Below are 19,303 nucleotides of genomic sequence, written 5' to 3'. Positions count from 1 at the left end.
TGTTATGGATGGACATTCTTTCTTTTCAATTAATGAAGTTCAACTTCCAGGATGTGGCTATATTTGAAGGGGTTCCACGACCATATTAATAATGTAATCATCTTGTTTTTGTCTAATTTGAGTTGAATAATGCAATTAGTGCCTATCAAATGTGATTGAGTTTAATCAGCAATTTGGCGGGCAATCTAGCCAATCAGAGATCAGTGGGAGGGTCCATACTCATGACATCATCAACACTATATAAACCGTCACGGCGTGAGGGAAAAAGCAGAGTACTACTTCTAACCCTAACGCTCTCTGGCTTCCTGTACGGTATTTATGCTGTTTTGTCTTAAGCTTTCAGTATATTACAGGAAGTTTTCCGTGGTTCCGATTCGTTTAAAAAAGCTATAGAGTACTCTGATGCTCGGTCTCACAGGTTTGAGTGTTTTGTGCGCGGACAGTCCTGCTGCCGCGAAGAGTTCAGCTCTGTTGCACAGGCTTCCGACCTGTGGGCTTCCAGCACCCCGAGCAGATTAAACTGAGCATGGCGAACTTTTGCGGACCTCTCCAGTGATCCTGCAAACAAGCCCGCGCTCAGACACTCGCTGCGGGTTAGGATTCCTCCGAGACAGACGTTTCATTGCGTTGTGTACAACAGACTCGTGTAAGTGCTCGAATCATGCTTCGTGTTGTGTGTATGGTGTTTAAAAAAAAAATAAAAAATTATATAATGTCAACGTTCTTCTAACGACCTGCATTAAGTGTATTTTTTCATTGGTAACTTTGATGGCGCCCCCTATCTGATCTTTAAATTGGCTGTAATGGGGGAGTTATTTGTATATTTTTATTTAAATTTACCGTTTTTGTGGTAAATCTATTTCATTTTGAGAACTGAAAAGTAAACTGCACTGAATAAAGAGCGTTTGAAAAATACTGGAGGTGGTGTTTTGTACTTAATGTTGAATGTTTAGCTTTTTAACCCTTACGTTAAAATCTATTTTGTTTGCATGTAACGTTACACATGGTAGGCCTGCATGAACAGGCCTTTTTAATATTCAGTTTGCGGTCTTTCCTATTGGGTGTTTAACGTGTCCACCCTGTTATTACTTTATCCACCAATAATAAGTTAACAGGTTATCAAATAATTGTGTGGGTTTAAGTGGCTTTTCGACTAACTTGTTTCAAATTTCCCTCAACAGACAGTGGACCTGCTGAGGTCGACCACGTCAAATTTGAAGGATAAAATTGTTTTGTTAAAAAAACCCACACAATTTAAAATGGAGGCTCCCCATCAATTTCCCAAGTTCCAAAGAAAGGATGAATGCTTTGAGGTCATTTTTCAAACTTTAATTAGAAGGGGAAAGTAGTCAGATAACAGCGGACAATACATTGAGGGATAAGCTAAACCTTTATTATAATTGTTAAATGTAGTAATTGAAAACCTCATTAGAGAGAATCATTACTGATATACAACAATGTAAAAAATTTGGGAAATATCACAAGTGTTGTATTTATAATGAAAATGGGGTACGCAAGTATGGTTACATAAGATTTTTTTTTTTTTTTTATGGTTCAAAATGCAGTAAAATTGAATCAACTTCAATGTGCTTAGTTTAAATCATAATGACTATGACAGGTTTAAAAGTTGATGTTGGCAGTAAGATCATCTTTACTGGGGACACAAAAGGTACAGAATCCCAGGAATGACTCAAAACAAATTTGCCCATGTTGCTGGACATTCTGACTTTGCAGAAAGTAGTTGTATATTAATATTGCTTTTCATTACAAATAATAAAACTGCTAATAATTGTGAACATTGGTTTAAGAAAATTAAGTCTCATGATGTTCATGCTGTTATTTAGCACACTTTGAAACCTCTGTATCCCCTGAGACATGTTGCCAGTTTAAGGTAAGAAAAGTATTCAACTAGATGTTCTTTTAGGGTAGAACAGGGGTGTGAAACCCCGCTCCTGAGGACTAACCTTATGCAGAGTTTCTCCAACCCTTATCAAACACCAATACCTGATAAAAGTCTTCAGTTTTACACCTTTTCAATTTTGCAAAGTAAATGCTACAATGAGGGCCTGGTTTCACAGACAGGGCTTAGATTAAGCCAGGATTTGGCCTTAGTTCAATTAGGGCTTTTAAGTAGTTTTTATAAAAACACTACTGGTTTGCATCTTGAGACAAAACTGGTTTTGACATTTTAAGATATGTTAGTGCAAGTTTCTTTCAGTTAGAACTGCTCAAACATGCATTTTAGTCTGGGACTAATCTTAAGCCTTGTCTGTGAAACCGGAGGATAGAGATGTTTTACATGGAAAAAAATGTGAAATGCTGCATCACATAAAACCGAAATATTAATGACTTTGTCTTTTTTATACCTTAATAGGCCAATGTATACTGGGAGATACAACTCATAAAATCACATATCAAATTCATTTATATCATTTATATTCATTGAATATGTTTTACTTAAGTCTAAATTATATTTTTTTTAAAGTGTCAGGAAATGTTTGTTTTTTTTGCTGATCATTTTCCACTCTTCTCTGTTTAAGGGATATATGTACATATTTATATAGACCTATATAACCACCCAACTCTCTGATCCCCATGGAGGCCATTGTGTAAATCGCCCCTGTTCTTTGATACTACGGTGCATCCATTACCAATAAACATTCATTTGAAATGACTACGAGTCATTAACCCTTTTATACGTGACTTTAAAGCAGTTTTAAAGCTTATTTTGTTCGGAACTTTTAACTGCTGTTCCTCGAGTGATAACATGAGAAAGCAATAAAGGCCAAGTGAATGGTAAGCTTAGTGTCTCACGTGTGTGTGGGTTTATTTCTTTTTCTTTTCTGTATTTAAGGGGTGAAATGCACAAGCAGAATATGAAGTGTGGTAAATCAAACCAACTGCTCAATTTTAAGTGGGTAAAATAATCGAGATTATTTAAAAGTTACTTTTGTATTTGCAGTGATTTATTTGAACGAATCCATTTTTAAAATCTTTTTCATTTTTAAATTCCTTTTCAGTCATAACTTTTAAATAATTTTAAGTTCCTTTATTTTTAAATTCCTTTTCAGTCGTTATTTTTTTTATAATATCCAGTTCTTTTATTTTTAAATGCCTTTTCAGTCGTCATTTTTTAACAATTTCCAGTTCCTTTGTTTTTAAATTCCCTTTCAGTCGTCATTTTTTAATAATTTCCAGTTCCTTTGTTTTTAAATTCCTTTTCAGTCATTTTTTAATAATTTCCAGTTCCTTTGTTTTTTTTATTTCTTTTTCAGTCATGATTTTTGCATGATTCTCAGTTCCCCTCTGTGTGATTGTGTCCCTGCCTGCAGCAGCTCAGAGAGGAAGAGCTCCTCAAATACAGTCCACGAGCAGGCTAGAGGAAATTACAGACGGAACGGGATTTTTTTTGTAATAGTCGACGTATCTCATTCATTTCAAAGGGCATGTTTACAGCAAGCACACCATTTCGCTTTTTTAACACGCAAAGAGATGCTGAAGCAGGATTGAGTCGCTGCGTCGGTGAAAGGAGCTGTCCACCATGAGGTGCTGATCGGCGGCCTGGCAGAACGATGGCGACGGGGAAGTGGCTTCTGTACACGGGTCTCTGTCTGTCTCTCGTCGCCTTGTGTTTCTTGACGATCGCAATCTCATCGGATCACTGGTACGAAACAGACGCGAGGAGATACAAGGAACGTTGCCGCACTTTCTCGAACCGCAGGAGCGATCCGGGTTTCATATACATCCCCAACCACAGCCTTCCACTGCGAGCCAGCCGAGCGAACCTGGACCGATGGGAAAACCGACTGCTGCTGACTAGAAACCGGCGTCAGCTGTTCGCGATGAGCGCGGCGGATGAGTGCAGCAGACGCTACAATTCAACCAACATGGGGCTGTGGAGCAAATGCTACAGGGTGGGATTTGACCCAGACATCGAAGAGCTCATTCAGAAAGGTAAAAACATCCAACTGAGTCTTATAGGAATGTGTTGGCTGTGTTGATGCAAAGCAAATGCTACAATAACGAGAGCCTGGAAAATGCCATTTCAAGCTAGAAGACATGTCTACTAGCTTGAAATGGCATTTCCCAGGCTCACATTATTGAAGCATCTGCTTTGCAATGTACTATGCATCAGAGTAAAATGCCAATTCATTATAATCAGTTGCACAGGGCACTGTTGGATATATTAAACATAATGAGCACCTCTGAACATGAATTGTAGTTATACATTCTGTTCTCTATATGAATTGTAGTGGCTTAGATCAGTGGTCCGCAATCTTGGTTCTAGAGTACCTGAGCAATACATTTTGAATGTGTACCTACCTCATTCAATACACTTGATATATTTCATCAACTCATTAGTAGAGGCTCCAATAATTGAACATGGTCTGCTAGGGTACTCTGGGACCTGGATTGAGAACTACTTATTTAATTGCTACTTACAAGCAATACTCACTTGACCATTTGTGTAGTCTACACATCTAAATGTGACACTTGTCCATATGCACAAGCAGGCTCAGCCAACACTATCTCACAACCAATTCGTACGAATTCGTACGAATGATAAAAAGGTGGCTAATGCGTACGAATTTGTACGATTTGTCTAAACCCACGTGATGGGTAGGTTTAGGGGCCGGGTCAGGGGGTCAGTCATTCGTATGAATTCATACGAATTGTGCAATTCATAAAATATGTACGATTTTGCAAAAATCGTACGAGTGAGGTCGTATGAATTCGTACGAATTAGCCACCTCATAGAATTTGTACGTTTTCCCGTGAGATCAGGTTGGCTCAGCTCAACAGAGGACCTGGTCCACCTAACCATGAGCTTGACAACCACTAACAACTGTCTGGACCTACTTTATATCTTGGAGCTTGGGATCATACTGGGATCGGATGTAATGCTGATTCTGATTTTCTTGTTTTTCCAGGAACTATTGAGCGTTGCTCCTTTATAAGGTACTTTTACTCCTCCCCTGCAGTGACTCGAAAGGATCTTTCCTACAACATCACCAAGACTATCCAGCAAGATGATTGGCATGCCCTGCGTGAGTGGGACTTGCTCTTTTCGATCTGCATCAGTGTTATCCCGGGCCCTCCATAGTGGGAAGGGTCTCTTAGGGTCTCATTAGGAAGCATGGCATTAGTTTTCACTGTTATGCTGATGATACTCAGCTCTGTATTTCTTCACGCCCTGACGAAACTTACCAATTCACAAAATTAACAATGCATAGCTGATATAAAAAACTGGATGACTAGTAATTTCCTACTACTAAATTCTGAAAAAACAGAGATTCTAATTATTGGACAAAAAACGTCCTCACGTAATAACCTAGAATACTGTCTAACACTTAATGGCTGCTCTGTCAAGTCTTCGTCGTCGGTTAGGAACCTGGGTGTGCTCTTTGATACCAATCTTTCATTTGAAAGTCACGTTTCTAGTATCTGTAAAACCGCATTCTTCCATCTTAAAAATATATCTAAATTACGTCATATGCTCTCAATGACAAATGCAGAACAATTAGTTCATGCATTCATGACATCAAAGCTAGATTATTGTAATGCTATTATGGGTGGTTGCCCTGCACGCTTAATAAATAAACTCCAGCAGGTCCAAAACGCAGCAGCTCGAGTTCTTACCAGAACCAGGAAGTATAACCATATTAGCCCGGTTCTGTCAACACTACATTGGCTCCCTATTAAACATCGTATACATTTTAAAATATGTAGGCGGTAGATCCTTTAAAACTTTGGCGGTAGATCCTTTTCCTATCTAGCACCAAAAATTTGGAACTGTCTTCCTAACATTCTCCGGGAAGCAGACACACTCTGTCAGTTTAAATCTAAACTAAAAACACATATCTTTGACCTAGCATACACATAACACATTATCAACTTCTATAATTCAATGTATGGCTGCATAGATTAGGTCAGCCGGAACCGGGAACACTTCCAATAAATCCTGACTTACTCGTTACATCATAAGAAGAATGGCGTCTACGCTAATATTAGTTTATCCCGAGGTTTACCGCAGTCCGCCGCAGTCCACAGTTTCGCGTTTTTGAAGTTTACGCAGAGATGACAACTTTTTTCAAAAATTTTCAGCGCTTGCACCTTGGAACCTATTTCAAGGTTTGCGTTCTCGAGCCACCAGGCTCTGTTGTTGTGCGAATGAGCGGGCCGGAGCGCATTAAGGGATTTCTGTTAGAACGATGTCGTGTAAACGGCCCCTAAGTTAATAACTAATGATCTTTGAAACAGAAGTGAATCAATCAAAACTAAGTTTAGCTGGACAATAACTTTATTCTAGAGCTGCTGTAAAGCCAAAACAATCTGTTACTTTAATTTCCTATTATCACTGTAAAGCTGCTTTGAAACAATCTATATTGTTAAAAGCGCTATATAAATGAAGGTGATTTGACTTGACTTGACTGTACTTACTGGGCCCTGGATAAAGGTGCAGTCACATTAGGGACATTTCAGCGAAATCCAAAGATCCATTGTCAGTAGCACAGAGATGTATGAGGCACAGCTCACACAGAAATCACTTTCAAACCAAGCAGCTTTCTGTTGGTCAGCACGTCAAATTCTCATAATCGACTTGAACATGAGGAAATCTGCCTGATTGCAAGGAGTCTGATTGGAATGAATTGGATTTCACCCTCAAAATTTGGCTAAACCAAATGTGACTGCACCTTAAAGCTTGCCTACTCATAACAAATTAAAAGGCCCTGCAAATGAGTGTGTTTGATATAGCAGTAGTTTCAAGCAAGGGTATCCAATCCTGCTCCTGGAATTGCCACCTTCCTGTCAAGTTCAGCTGGAACAAACTAATCAATGCCTTCAGAATTACTAGAAATTCCTGCCAGGTGTGCTGGAACAGGTTGGAGCTAAACTCTAGTAGTAATCCACGAGCAGGACTGGGCATCCCCCGGTAACTTGCTATGTTCCCCTCCAGATTTGCGTCGGATGACAGCTGGGTTCATGGGCATGGCTCTATCCATCATTCTCTTTGGCTGGACCATTGGCGTTTTGGGCTGTTGCTGGCAGCAAGGCCTCATGCATTACGTTGCTGGTCTACTCTTCCTAATGGGAGGTATGTTAATTCACTGAATTGCTCCTTAATGTGTTTTAGGGTTCTCCCCTATTTTTGATTAGTAATTATGTCCCACCACAGGTACCTTCTGCATCATCTCTCTGTGCACCTGTGTGGCCGGCATCAACTTCGAACTGTCTCGCTACCCACGTTATCTGTTCAGCCTCCCGGATGATATAAGCCATGGTTATGGCTGGTCCATGTTCAGTGCCTGGGGAGGGCTGGGACTGACCCTCATAGCCGGGTTCTTCTGCACCCTGGCACCATCGATTCAGCCTCCTCCACCATCCCGTACCTCCTGTCCCAAGTCTCGCATGGAGAACGGAACGGTGTGCTAAAGCTTCACATGTTGTGACACTTGATACATTAACACAAACTTGTTCATAGACTTTGTTATGGGTATTAAAATCACAGAGGCTGTTGAAAGACGTTTTGTCCTGGAAGGTGACAAGCCATGGCTGTTGGGACTATACAAAGAGGACCTATGAAAGCACATTTGTACAGTTGTATAAAAGCTTTCATCATGACATGAGTTCAGCATGTCCTTGGTGTTTGTCCTTGTGTTCAGTAGATCGTGTTTGAATTTCGAGACAAATTCACCGTTTCAAAAATGTATGATTTACCATGGATTTCATTATGTGCTATAAATGTTTTCAATAGGGCTGCACGTTTTCAAGTTTTTCATTAACCGTTAACCGAGGCCCTTAGCGGTTAATACTCGGTTAACCATAGTGTGCGCGCCGCAACCCCGAGATAGGCGTAATTTGCGGGTGAGTCACATATCCCCACGACCCCACCACTATTTTCTAAGGTCGATATTGTATTGTCCCCACCACTTTTGAAACATCTCGCGGCAGGAATACCAATACAAATAAACAAAACATCTCCAGTTAACTAGCAGAGCATTCATTTCGTTCGTTTTTTTTTTTTTTTTTTTTTTTTGGCGATCTAGCGCTGAAATGTTTTGTTTTTTAAATCAAGTGATCAAAGTGCTCGTTGCTGCTGCGATCGAGAAGGGTCTTGTAAAACGTGCGGAGGTATTATTAATTCGTGGCCACGAAACAATTCACCTGAATACCCGTTCACACACACACACACACACCAAAAAAAGGAATAAAAAGCTGTACGAGAATAGTCGGCCTTCACTGAAGAGCTATCTTCACAGGTAAGAAAAACAGTTTAATAATTATTATTAATTCGTGGCCACGAAATAATTCACCTGAATATTCACCAATTCACAAAAAATAGGTCTTTAGCATTCACTAATTAATAGTATCAAACTGTTTTTGGCCACGTTGTAATTCGTTAAATCAAAATGAGGGAGGGAATTTGTTCAACGTGTCCACGATTTATTAAAACGAGGGAACAAATAAGTCGTCGTATAATTATTTAGATCAGTGGACAGGGCGCAAGAACAAACAGTGAGAGAGCCCCGGCCGCGCGCGCGCACTCTCACCGCCTTCAAACAACACGAGCGCTGTATTGCTCTCTCTCCCTCGCGCATATCAACACAATAGTAAAAGGTCGGAAGACCGATTGTGTTTTATAGATTAGTAGTTTGTTCAGATAAAGTGTTTGATTAGCAAGTACATGTTTAGGAAATGCATAATACAAATTGTATGGGTTAATGTAACGGTAAACGGACTCTGCGGGTAAAACTGTTGTGATGAAATTGCGCATGCTCGAGGTAAAACTGCTGGGGTAAAGCTGTGGCTCTGCGGCTCTGCAGACAGATATTATTGTGCTGCCATCAGTGGCGCGGATACTATGTTTGTTTCTGGCTCGCGCACGCTCGCGCACAGCCTTCACTCTCGCACAGCCTTCACTCTCGGACGCGCGCTTTCTTTGCCCGCTTCATATTAGAAAACTGGTCTAGCGGTCTCTGGTGGTGCAAAAATGTATTACAACTAAATTCAGTGCACGCCATTGACGCCACTTAACCGAGCAAAATGTTTCACTCGGTTACGCAATTTTTAACGGTTAATCGGTTAATCGGTTAACCATGGACACCCCTAGTTTTCAATGTCAATAATTTCATCATTGGACAATAAAATGCCTCATGTAAGAAAACAATTCTACTGTTTCTACATCAGAAAAAAAGAGAATCAAACAGAGGCACTGAATACTCAATTTTATTTAAGATTTCATTGTTCCAGACCAGCAGAAAAGGGGGTCAATTCTTCTCTTTTAGCGCTTTATTTTGCATTAAATGATTTCAGCAGCATGTTAAACCCAAATGTCGAACTACATTGATTTTTTTCCTGAAAGAATGAGTGATTGTGTTTGATAAATACTGTTTAGTATGGCCACACAGATGAGAAAGAAAAGAGTAGAACTCATTTGAAGGCATTGGAATGGGGGCATGTTAGTGTGTGCCTGTCTTTTTGCCTTCAAAACTCGTATTATCTGCAATCATGCCTTGATGTGTCTCCCTTTAATTACCATCACCATCCTTCCCAAGGTTCCAGACTCGATTCCTGATTCATACCTTGTATGAATGGCTTATTCTATAGGCAAGCCAAAAAACACTTCCACAGAGGTCTTGCTCACCTTTCTTCATGGGAATGAAGTTACTGCAGACATCCTGTAGCAGCATGTCAGGTCTCACATCACCATCCTTGCCCTAAGACGCTTTAGACAAACCCCCTGAATACAAAATGGGTTCCTCCCTAAGATATAGAAGGTTCCACTCTGTCATTAATGAAGTCCCTTCCAAAGAGGACCAGGGTCTTGACTCTACAAATGCCCTCAAACATCTTACCCGTTGCTCTGTAAACATTAAGCGTGTAAGAAGCAGAGAGCATTACATAGACTTATCTTAAAATAATCCGCTTCCGTTTCCTTTGAGTGGTGGTGAGACCTAACATACGGGAAGTGTAAAGATTCACAGTATTAAATTTCAGTCTGTACCTTGGGTGAAGGAGTGAGGCCAATCAGACATGTTATTCACTTAAGCACATTCCGTTTAGCCATTATTAGTCACATGTACACATCAGTGCTCATGGTGTTCTCTGCACATTTCAATGTCAGCCTCTCTCCCCCCCCCCCTCAGAATCATATGTGAAGGTGTGTGTGTATGTGTTAGGACCCTCAGTGTCTGCCAGGCACCTTCATTCAAATCATTACCCTGCACATAATACAGAGACGCATGTGTGCCTTCCAAAAAAAGTGACAGCAGACAAACAAATCCTGATGGGAAAGGGATGGAGAGGGAAAGGGTAGAAAGACGAGAGCTTATGTTACGTTATTAATGGAAGGGGTATATTTGCAGTTTCATGTTTGTAATGCAGTTAAATTAAGGGTTGTCTTTAGTGACGGTCGATACCGGCACTCTGTAGGATGTCTGTGGCCGTCTGTGCTGGGGGTCTGAAGGCTGTCTGAAAGCCTGGAGGGGGGGAGTGGAACTGACTTGGGGCGAGTGTGGGCGGGGGGAGGTAGGGGGCCCAGGCGGCTCTGTGTAAGGAGAGGTGGGCCGCCGCGTCCAGGAGGCCAGTGTGAGGGGGCTGTGGGAGTGCGCTGGAGCTGGGCGGTCCGTCCATCTCTGTGAGCGCCTGCAGTGACTTGAGCCAGTGTGGCGGATTGTCATCCTGGAGACAGTCCAAACTGTTGCCTGTGGATGCTGGGATACCTGGAGTTTGAAAATGGACACGATTTAGCACTGTTACCAGCGAAGCTTTTATCCGTAACTAGTTTATAAAACACGAACCGCACCTGTGATGATGGCGGGGTCCATCCAACTGGCCGCACTGTCCCAGCTGAGGCTGTGCGAGACTCCAGCTGGGCCTACCGGCACCCCGATGTGATTCACGCTGGAAGTAGAGGAGGAGGATGAGGAAGAGGTAGAGTTCGGGAGGCCACCGAAGTTGATGTTGATATTTGGTAGGAGTGCTCGCAGTCCGTCCTGCCACTCTTTCACATTTATGCTTTCTGTAGAGCCATTGTTTTCTGAAAGAAAAAAAAATTAATGAAACATTTTAACTTGTTGTATCCTTACACCTTGTCTACACTATATTGGTGTCACATCACTGAATATAATAGTTTTGATTTTCTTTTTACCATTTATTTTTATATTTTCAGTTTAAATATATTTAATTTAGTTTCCAAGGCACCATTTCTCATTTTCATTTAAGTTTTTCCATTTAATATTCATATTTATTTCTGCCTTATTTAAAACAAATAAAAAAAGTTAACAATTCACCCTTCGCAGGTAATTTGATTGACAGGCGATCTGACCAATCATAATCCGCCAAATCCGTCATTTTGTCCGACAAAGGCAGTCAGGAGAGTTAGTAGATCAACATCGGTGCATTCCTTCTGATGTTCATTCATGTTTATTTGATGCAATAAATTAACTAGAAGGAAGAGATGATCAGTTCATGCGCAGCTTTAACGAGGTGCTATAGAGCGATCTGTCACGACACATTAAAGAGAACGGTATTTATCGTTTAAATTTCTTTAAAAAATGACCAAATTTGAAAGTTTGACTTTGTTTTTATATCACATCTGTCAGCGCGTTGTTAGTGTCCTCTCTGCTTCGCGATGTGTTTTTCACCACGTGAGAACATATGTGCTGTAAGAGCGGCATGGCTTGTCGGACATAGCAACAGTAACTAAAGGGGGCGGGTCTTTGCGAATGGTCAATTTAAAGGCAACTCGGTGCAAAATACAACAAGAAACAAACTGGGAATGAGTTCAACAACTTGTTTCTATTTGGATCAGTGGGCTACATCTGTAGTACTCTGCTTAGACAAGGTGTTTTAATACACACACAGGTGATTCATAAAAACTGGAGTGCACAAGACAGATGCATTCCCAAACCTGATATAGGAATCCCCCCAAGGCCGGTGCTGTGGTGCTGGGCCGGCATGCTCAGGTCTAAGAAATGGCTGTGTGCAGCTGCTGCGGTGGCCGTGTGGTTCAAGTGTGTGAGGTTATTGCGGGTAGGGAGGCCCATCCAGGGGTGGCGTGCGGCCATGTGTTGGGGAAGGCTGAAGGAGTTATAGAGGCCTCTGTGCTGGAGGTGAGGAAGGCGCTGTTGGCCGTTGGGGAGGCTGGTATGATGGGAGGGGTTGGGAGAGAGGGGGGAATGCTCTTGGACTGACAGCTCTTTCTCTATGAGGTCGGCCAGAGCCTTCCGTGTGACGTCGAATGGGTCGAAGCCCAGGTCATCGTCCTGCTGCTGCTGCTTGGCTGAAGAGCCAAAACCGAAGGCCGCCTGCCAATCAGTGGAGGACGACACGGGGATAGTGTCTGCAACAAGGAAGAGAGATTGATGGGTTTACCCGATTAGCTCCACTTACACTGAAATCTTATTGTTACAAAATCCTACAACATTGCATGCGCCTACCTGAGGTGAAAAGGCTCTGTGGTTCTGGAGTCATGGGCCAGTCGGAGGCTCCCTGTGGTGAACTGGAGAAGGGGGGCAGGCTGCTGGGGATGGGGTTGGGATGTCTGAAATTGCTGTTGTCTGAGAAAAGAGACTGAGACTCCGCTGCCGCCCCTTCGAAGGGTGAGCGCGCTGCGAGTTCGGCCACGCTGATGGGCACAACGAGGCTGGATTTAGTAAGGCCAGGTGGAGGAGATGGGGACTCGCTACTGGATGTCTGCCAAACCAAATACAGACAGATGGATCAAAAAAACTAAAAAACATGATAACTATTATCAGTAATTCACTTTTTTTGCACTTACCTGTGATATATTTTCCCCGTTTCCTATACTTATGGGTTCTGATGGTTTCTCAATTGGACTGAAATGAAAACACATTGTAATAAGCACGCATAAAAAAAAGTGCCGTCATTAGATGTTGTTATCTATCAACACTATTGGCTAGGCTTCTGCAGTACAGTACCTGGTAGGCTCTAAGGCTGATGGGAAGGGTGGGAGGCCCATGTTCTGCTCTGTTCCCTGATCAGGGTCTGGTTCGTCTGGAGTCATGTGGTCTGAGTCTGTTAGGCAGTCTAAAAGAGGAGGGGACTTGCGATGCTCTGTGGTTAAACCGTTAACCATTTTCCCATAGCTCTGTAATGAGGGCCACCCTTCTTTATTGGTGCTATTTGGTCTGGGAATAAAATAATGCTAAGTTAGAAATGGGAACCAAACTTCTAAAAGAAAAGAGAAACTTGGTAACACTTTACAATAAGGTTCATTAGTTAATGTATTAGCTAACATGAACTAACAACGAGCAATACATTTTTTTTTACAGTATTTATTCATCTTTGTTAATGTTAGTTAATAAAAATGCAGCTGTTCATTGTTTGTGCATGTAAGTTCACAGTGTATTAACTAATGTTAACATATATAACATTTGATTTCCAATGTATTAGTAAATGTTGAAATTATTATTAACTAAGATTAATAAATGCTGTAGAGGTATTGTTCATTCTTAGTTCATGTTAGCTAAGGTAGTTAACTAATGTTAACTAAGGAACTTTATTGTAAAGTGTTACCAGAAACTTGTATAATAGCTGAATTATCTACACTACCATTCAAAGGTTTGAGGTCAGTAAGACATTTTTCTTTTTAAAATTAATACTTTTTGTCCGCAAAATCACATTAAACAGATCAAAAGTGACAGTGAAGACATTTATAATGTTACAAAAAAATATTTCACATAAACGCTGTTATTTAGAAATTTCTATTCATCAAAAAATATTGCAAAAATGTATCACAGGTTCCACAAACTATTAAGCAGCACAACTGTTTTCAACATTGATAATAATAAGAAATGTTTCTTGAGCAGCAGATCAGCATATTAGAATGATTTCTGAAGGATCATGCAACACTGCATAATGTAATAATACTATTACTTAAAATAATTGTATAATATTTCATACCAACCCCAAACCTATGAACGGTAGTGAATATTTTTTCTTTTTATATATTTTAATATAATTAATTATCATACAATTCTTTCATTATAATTATAAACAAAATAATTATTTAAGTATCATATAATTAATTATTGCATATATTGCAAAAAATCTGGATATGGTTATCATACTAGTTGTGTGAAGCAATGAAATTGAAGATTAAAAGCAGCACCTCTGAGTGGAGTTGGGTTTGCTCTTCGACTTCTCCCCACATGTTGAGGTTTGTAAAAAGTTAGGGTTCGCTTTGTAAAGGTCTTGGAGTAATTTTTGTTCATACTCTTGATGTTTCCCAGCCTAAAAACAAAATGTACACATACAGAGAGAGCAAAATCATTTTCAAAATGTAATTTAATTTATGTATTGACTTGCCTGAACTGATTGATCTACATAATCGCTCACCTGCATTTCTTCTTTTGTAAAACTAGCCGCTTCATCCCCCAGTTCATGTAAATACATGCAGTCTGGTTTGGGACACTGCATGCTTTTAAGAAAATAACTGCAGTACTTTGTTGTACCTAAAGAAGCCTGGAGACAAAACAGCGACACACAGAACTACTTTAAAAACAAACAAAAATTGATAGAAGAATAAATGTAATATACTTAACACATGAAGAGTTGAGAATAAATAACACTGAACTTTAAACATCATAACACTTCTAAGGGACGTTCTGAATCATATTTGTTAAAAGGACTGTGCTGTGGTGGTTTAACACTTACCTTGAGTGTTCTACCATCCACTATGACATTGTTCACACACTGTATTGCTCTAAGGGCGTCCTCTGAACGAATGTAAGTTACATAGGCACTGGCACTAGGACCCTGTGGAGTGAAAGGTCAAAATATAAGTGCGTTTTCTTTTTCTACTGTTTTGGTGTAGCCTTAAAGGGATAGTTCACGCAACAAAGAAAATTCTGTCATCATTTACTCGCCCTCATGCCTCATTTTGTTTATTTTATTTAGATATACTCCATTCTTCTGCTGAAGCCATTGACTTCCATTGAATGGAAAAAAAAACAAAACACAATGGAAGTCAATGGCTACCGTTACCCATATTCTTCAATCTTGTGTGTTCAGCAGAATAAAGAAATTCATACAGGTTTGGAACAACAAGGGTGAGTAAATGATGACAGAATTATCATTTTTGGTAGCTATCCCTATAAGCCAGAGACTTTTCCACACACGAGAAGCACATTTACATGAAGTTTTTCCTACCTGTGAACCTGCATATGATGTGCTGTTATTGATGACCACTTTATGAATTTTGCCGAACTTCCCGAAATATTCTGGGCGCTTTAGAACCTACGAAATGATCAAAGTGACAAAGCGAATTATTGCATGAACGACAAAACCGACACTACGCTGAATTATGCCCACTTATTATATACATCACACAATCAAACTGTGAAATGACTCTTAGGGAGGAAATTTCCTTTTGTTCAGCAAAATGTAAACGGCTCCCTGATGAAAACGCTCTATTTTTGTGCCATTCTCATTTACCTCCCACAGGAAGTGATACATTTCTCACTGATGTGATATGGGCACAGGGTGATCTGCCCTTCTTCGCATGATCAGTGATTTAGATACATGTACATTATATCGTAAATTACTACTTTTATTGTAGTACTTTTAGATTGTACGCTACTGTTCAAAGGTTTGGGGTCAGTGAGATTTTTCTTTCAATGATTCCAGGAAAAAAAAAGAAAAGTGTATCACGGTTTCCACAAAAATATTAAGCAGCACAACGGTTTTCAATATTGATATAAAAAAAAAAAATGTTTCTTAAACAGCAAATCAGCATATTAGAATGATTTCTGAAGGATCATGTGACATGGAAGACTGGATGTTGAAAATGCAGATTTGTCATACAGGAATAAATTACAATTTAAAATATCTGAAAATAAAAAAAAGAGTTATTTTAATTTGTATTAACATTTCAGAATATGACTGCTTTTACTGTATTTTGTATTAAATAAATGCAGCTTTGGTGAGCAGAATAGACTTCTTACAAAACATTTAAAAATCTTTAATAAAAAATATAAAAAATTAAATAAAATAAACTGACCCAAACTTTTGGACTAATTTTGTGAGTTAATTTCATTGAGGTAGCAGCTAGTTATTCATTATCAATAAATAGAATAAATAACAATACAATTAGAATGAATTATTTGAAAAAAAATATTGACGTGCATAATTCAATAGATCCACAAAAAGAAAAGACTGAAAACAGTCACTATATAATAAAAAGCACAAAAAAAGAGATTGACATTGTCTAATATGATGAATCACCTCTGCGTCCGCGAGTCTTTGAGAAAGTCCCACCACGAACACGAGGTTTCGCTGCACCACGCGGACACTGGCCAGGTGCTTGCGGTTCTCCGTCACCTTCTGCTTCTTTTCATTCTGCTTTTGCTTCTTCTCGTTCTTTATCCTCTGGATCTCCTCTTGTGACAGTGGCTTGTATACTGCCGGATCCTCCGGGTAAGGCTACAGAAGACACACACAACTCATGATCTCGCTTGAACCCGTATCCTGAGGGCTAGCATGCTCAAAGAACTCTGCAAATAGGTCAAGTTTTCAGGCTGACACCATTACAGTGAATGAAATGAACCACATCGCATTTACACTTGGGAAGTGCGGTTTGCCAAAAAAGTGGTACAACATACTTTAGCCACAAATGCATAACCAGGCTTTAGAACATTTAACATGCCAGTTAATCAGACAATATTTCGCTACTGTGCTTGTGCAATGTGTATAACATTTTTTTTTTTACAATCGACAATTAAATATAGTCATGGCAACTTCTTGTTTAAATACATATCAACCATCCAGTTCTCTAGATTCTGCTACTCGGTTCAGTGGTTTCAGAAACTAGCTTGTAAATTGGGCAACAAGTGGCGAGCCAACACAGTAGCAGAAATAAAACTTTAATGAGACAATACATCAATCATTCTTTTTTGTCTTACCATGATTTACTATGGTAAGGCTGTTATACGTGTTTATATTTTAGACTTGACCGGATGGTTTTTTCGGGAAATTGCATACACGCGTAGAAAAAAAAGTTGGTCCGGCTAGTTGGTCCGTGTGTATGGTGTGGAAGTGACAGGTTAGCTGTCACAATGAGTGAGAAAGGTTGACATGGAGCAGCTAAATCGCAAACCACCCGTTTTAAAAACAAAGCTGAACACGCAGACTGAGTGAAATTGGTATTAGAATGTGTTTCGCAACTAGATATATAACAATACAATAAACAATCATCAGAAGCTCTTACCTTTCTGCAAGCAGGGCAGAGGCCGTTCTCGTCTGTGCGGATGCGGTGCCAGCAGAAACGGCAGATCTGGTAGCCGCAGGTGCAGGGGAAGAAGTTGACATCGTCAATCTCCAGCGGTTCCATGCACAGTGGGCACTCCATGGGGTCTTCCTTCAGCTCTGGACTGCGGGACATCCTATTGCACGGTAAGTTCAGGAGAGTCTCTGGCAGGTCGGCCAATAGGCTGATGCAAAGTCACAGAAAGTAGTTTGGGATGAAGTGAGATTTGATTTAAACACAGCAGCCTGGATGATGACAATACTTTACTCTAGTACATAAATGCTCTTGTTAAATATTCATATCGAAAAAATACATGCAATTAGCTCAAAACTAATTTAATAGCCATTACAAATGAATATAGTCAGCTGTCATAGACTCAAAGCAGTTCAAAACATCAAGCTACCACAAAGCACATTAAGCCTTTTCATGTTACTCTCAATACAGTCAGTTAGCCCAGTTGGCTATAAACATGCTGATGTATTGGGATTGCAGAATAGGATCACTGGGTCACATTAGAGATGAATGTTTGGCAGGTATTCGCAGTCCACGCACAGATAATTCAAAAACTAGCATATAAATTAAATTACGTCCACATTTTACCACTGAATACAGAACCAAAGTTATATTCAGAACAACATACTATAGCTAACGTTAAATGAATTGCAAATCACAACTAGCGATTCAGTCTGTCTTTTGTGCAACACTGACATTGTATCACAACAAACGCACTTATAAACGACGCAGTTCATATTTCCTCAGAAAAATATAAATTCTAAAAGCAAATTACTATTTATTTTTAGCGAAAACATATATGAAATATTCCCACTTATATCTCTCACAACATCCCTGATCAAACACTATGTTTAGATTCGCAGACCTCCGTAGAGCCCGTTTCTGCTTCAAAATGACAATAATTAAATAAACAACACATTTAATCCTTATTTTAATATCTATGAATCTTTATTAAAACCCCAATTATTGATATCTCACAACATGTATGTCTAGCGGCGCGTCAGTCACGCTGAAAGCCGGTCAGGTGTCTCCACAGCTGGGACAGACTTCAACTGACGTGCGGCATATAACACAACGCCTAAAACATCGATTTCACTCTCCCTCAAACAATAACACACAAACCTAAAGGCACGCATATTTTGAAATGCTTATAAAAGAATCAAATGACTTTCCTCACATACATTTTTTGTCGACAACGAGTGTTTTCTGAACGTTTCTATTTTGCGGCCTACACACAGCTAAAGCCTGCGACTCTCCTACTGATCGGCCCGGCGACTAGAGGAGGAACCGCTGCCTGTCCTCCTTTGACTTCACCTTTTACTTAAACTCAATGTTTTATGATTTAACCATGGGGTTAGTCTGCTTCAACACACATATGCAAACCTAATACCGCTGAAGTAATTATACTCGGGTGTATTGATCGCGATTAAAGCAGTTGTTTTGTAGGGTACTCACTTCAACTAGCTGGTCCTGTATTGCAGGGATTCCACTCCAAGGGATATTGGCTCTAGTTTAGGCGGGGGTTTCTGCCTTTCAACTGATCAGATGTGCCTATCTGATAGTTTGGAATGAGCACTATTCCACAGCTCAGATGTTCAATATTGATTAGATGTTTCCTACTCAGTTTTACTTTTTATTTAGGTAGCAGATTCTTTACCACCATCTTACACTGAAATGAGGAGGGAATACAGTAACCAGTCACCTCTCATTGAGTTTGCGCAAGATGCGATGCACAATGCATTGTGGGAGATGTAGTTTATTTTGTAAACGTAATTTTAACGTACATCAGCAATGTTCTACATTCGTCACGAGGGGCGATACAACATCATGTTATCAGATTTAGGAAAAGTACTTTTTGACAGAAGGATTTTAATAAAAAATAAAATAAAAAAAATACAGTATAGGTTAAAACAAATTATTTTAAAACCTTTTTTTATATCAATTTTATTTTAAATTTATCTTAATTTTTTTATTTGAAGTTCACCAAATAGTAATGTAATATATACATTTAATGTTCTT

General features: G+C 39.7%; 2 protein-coding genes and 1 long non-coding RNA gene across 4 annotated transcripts; 2 read left to right on the top strand and 1 right to left on the bottom strand.

The window, feature by feature from the left end:
* The first annotated feature begins 250 nt into the window (after positions 1-250).
* On the top strand, positions 251-2,804 carry LOC311070707. The gene is made up of 3 exons (XR_014603712.1): positions 251-646; positions 1,182-1,914; positions 1,974-2,804. It is a non-coding gene; the product is annotated as an uncharacterized lncRNA (long non-coding RNA).
* A 526-nt stretch (positions 2,805-3,330) lies between these two features.
* On the top strand, positions 3,331-9,159 carry tmem178ba (transmembrane protein 178Ba). 2 transcript variants are annotated; one of them, XR_014603711.1, is made up of 5 exons: positions 3,339-3,954; positions 4,932-5,048; positions 6,959-7,096; positions 7,178-7,745; positions 9,113-9,159. XR_014603711.1 is itself a non-coding variant. In XM_084094717.1 (4 exons), the coding sequence occupies exons 1-4, from the start codon at positions 3,573-3,575 to the stop codon at positions 7,432-7,434; spliced, it is 894 nt and encodes a 297-aa protein (XP_083950843.1). In that variant the 5' UTR covers positions 3,331-3,572; the 3' UTR covers positions 7,435-7,759. The 2 variants fall into 2 exon arrangements, 1 of the variants encoding a protein (XP_083950843.1); XM_084094717.1 differs by lacking the exon at positions 9,113-9,159 and having other exon boundaries at positions 3,331-3,954; positions 7,178-7,759.
* Positions 9,160-9,212: 53 nt separating this feature from the next.
* Positions 9,213-18,976, bottom strand: cnot4a (CCR4-NOT transcription complex, subunit 4a). The gene is made up of 13 exons (XM_084094716.1): positions 18,740-18,976; positions 17,234-17,456; positions 16,252-16,449; positions 15,178-15,264; positions 14,683-14,784; positions 14,365-14,490; positions 14,138-14,259; positions 12,945-13,154; positions 12,785-12,842; positions 12,444-12,699; positions 11,915-12,346; positions 10,808-11,041; positions 9,213-10,724 (listed from the first exon to the last, which is right to left on the bottom strand). Exons 2-13 carry the CDS (start codon positions 17,405-17,407, stop codon positions 10,405-10,407), a joined length of 2,319 nt encoding a protein of 772 aa, XP_083950842.1. The 5' UTR covers positions 17,408-17,456; positions 18,740-18,976; the 3' UTR covers positions 9,213-10,404.
* Between the last annotated feature and the right edge of the window lie 327 nt (positions 18,977-19,303).

The sequence above is a fragment of the Abramis brama genome, assembly GCF_963993115.1.
Source record: "Abramis brama genome assembly, chromosome: 20".
Taxonomy (NCBI): domain Eukaryota; kingdom Metazoa; phylum Chordata; class Actinopteri; order Cypriniformes; family Leuciscidae; genus Abramis; species Abramis brama.
This window is presented reverse-complemented; position numbering and strand designations above follow the sequence as displayed.

What these genes read in the sequence shown, in the direction of transcription:
- tmem178ba (XM_084094717.1), top strand. Translation starts at nt 3,573, where the DNA reads ATGGCGACGGGGAAGTGGCTTCTGTACACGGGTCTCTGTCTGTCTCTC. An exon ending in CGAAGAGCTCATTCAGAAAG is followed by an intron (nt 3,955 to 4,931) that starts GTAAAAACATCC and finishes TTGTTTTTCCAG; the next exon opens with GAACTATTGAGCGTTGCTCC. An exon ending in AGATGATTGGCATGCCCTGC is followed by an intron (nt 5,049 to 6,958) that starts GTGAGTGGGACT and finishes GTTCCCCTCCAG; the next exon opens with ATTTGCGTCGGATGACAGCT.
- cnot4a (XM_084094716.1), bottom strand. Translation starts at nt 17,407, where the DNA reads ATGTCCCGCAGTCCAGAGCTGAAGGAAGACCCCATGGAGTGCCCACTG. An exon ending in TCTGCCCTGCTTGCAGAAAG is followed by an intron (nt 16,450 to 17,233) that starts GTAAGAGCTTCT and finishes TGTCTTCTGTAG; the next exon opens with CCTTACCCGGAGGATCCGGC. An exon ending in TTACAAAAGAAGAAATGCAG is followed by an intron (nt 14,260 to 14,364) that starts GTGAGCGATTAT and finishes TTTTGTTTTTAG; the next exon opens with GCTGGGAAACATCAAGAGTA.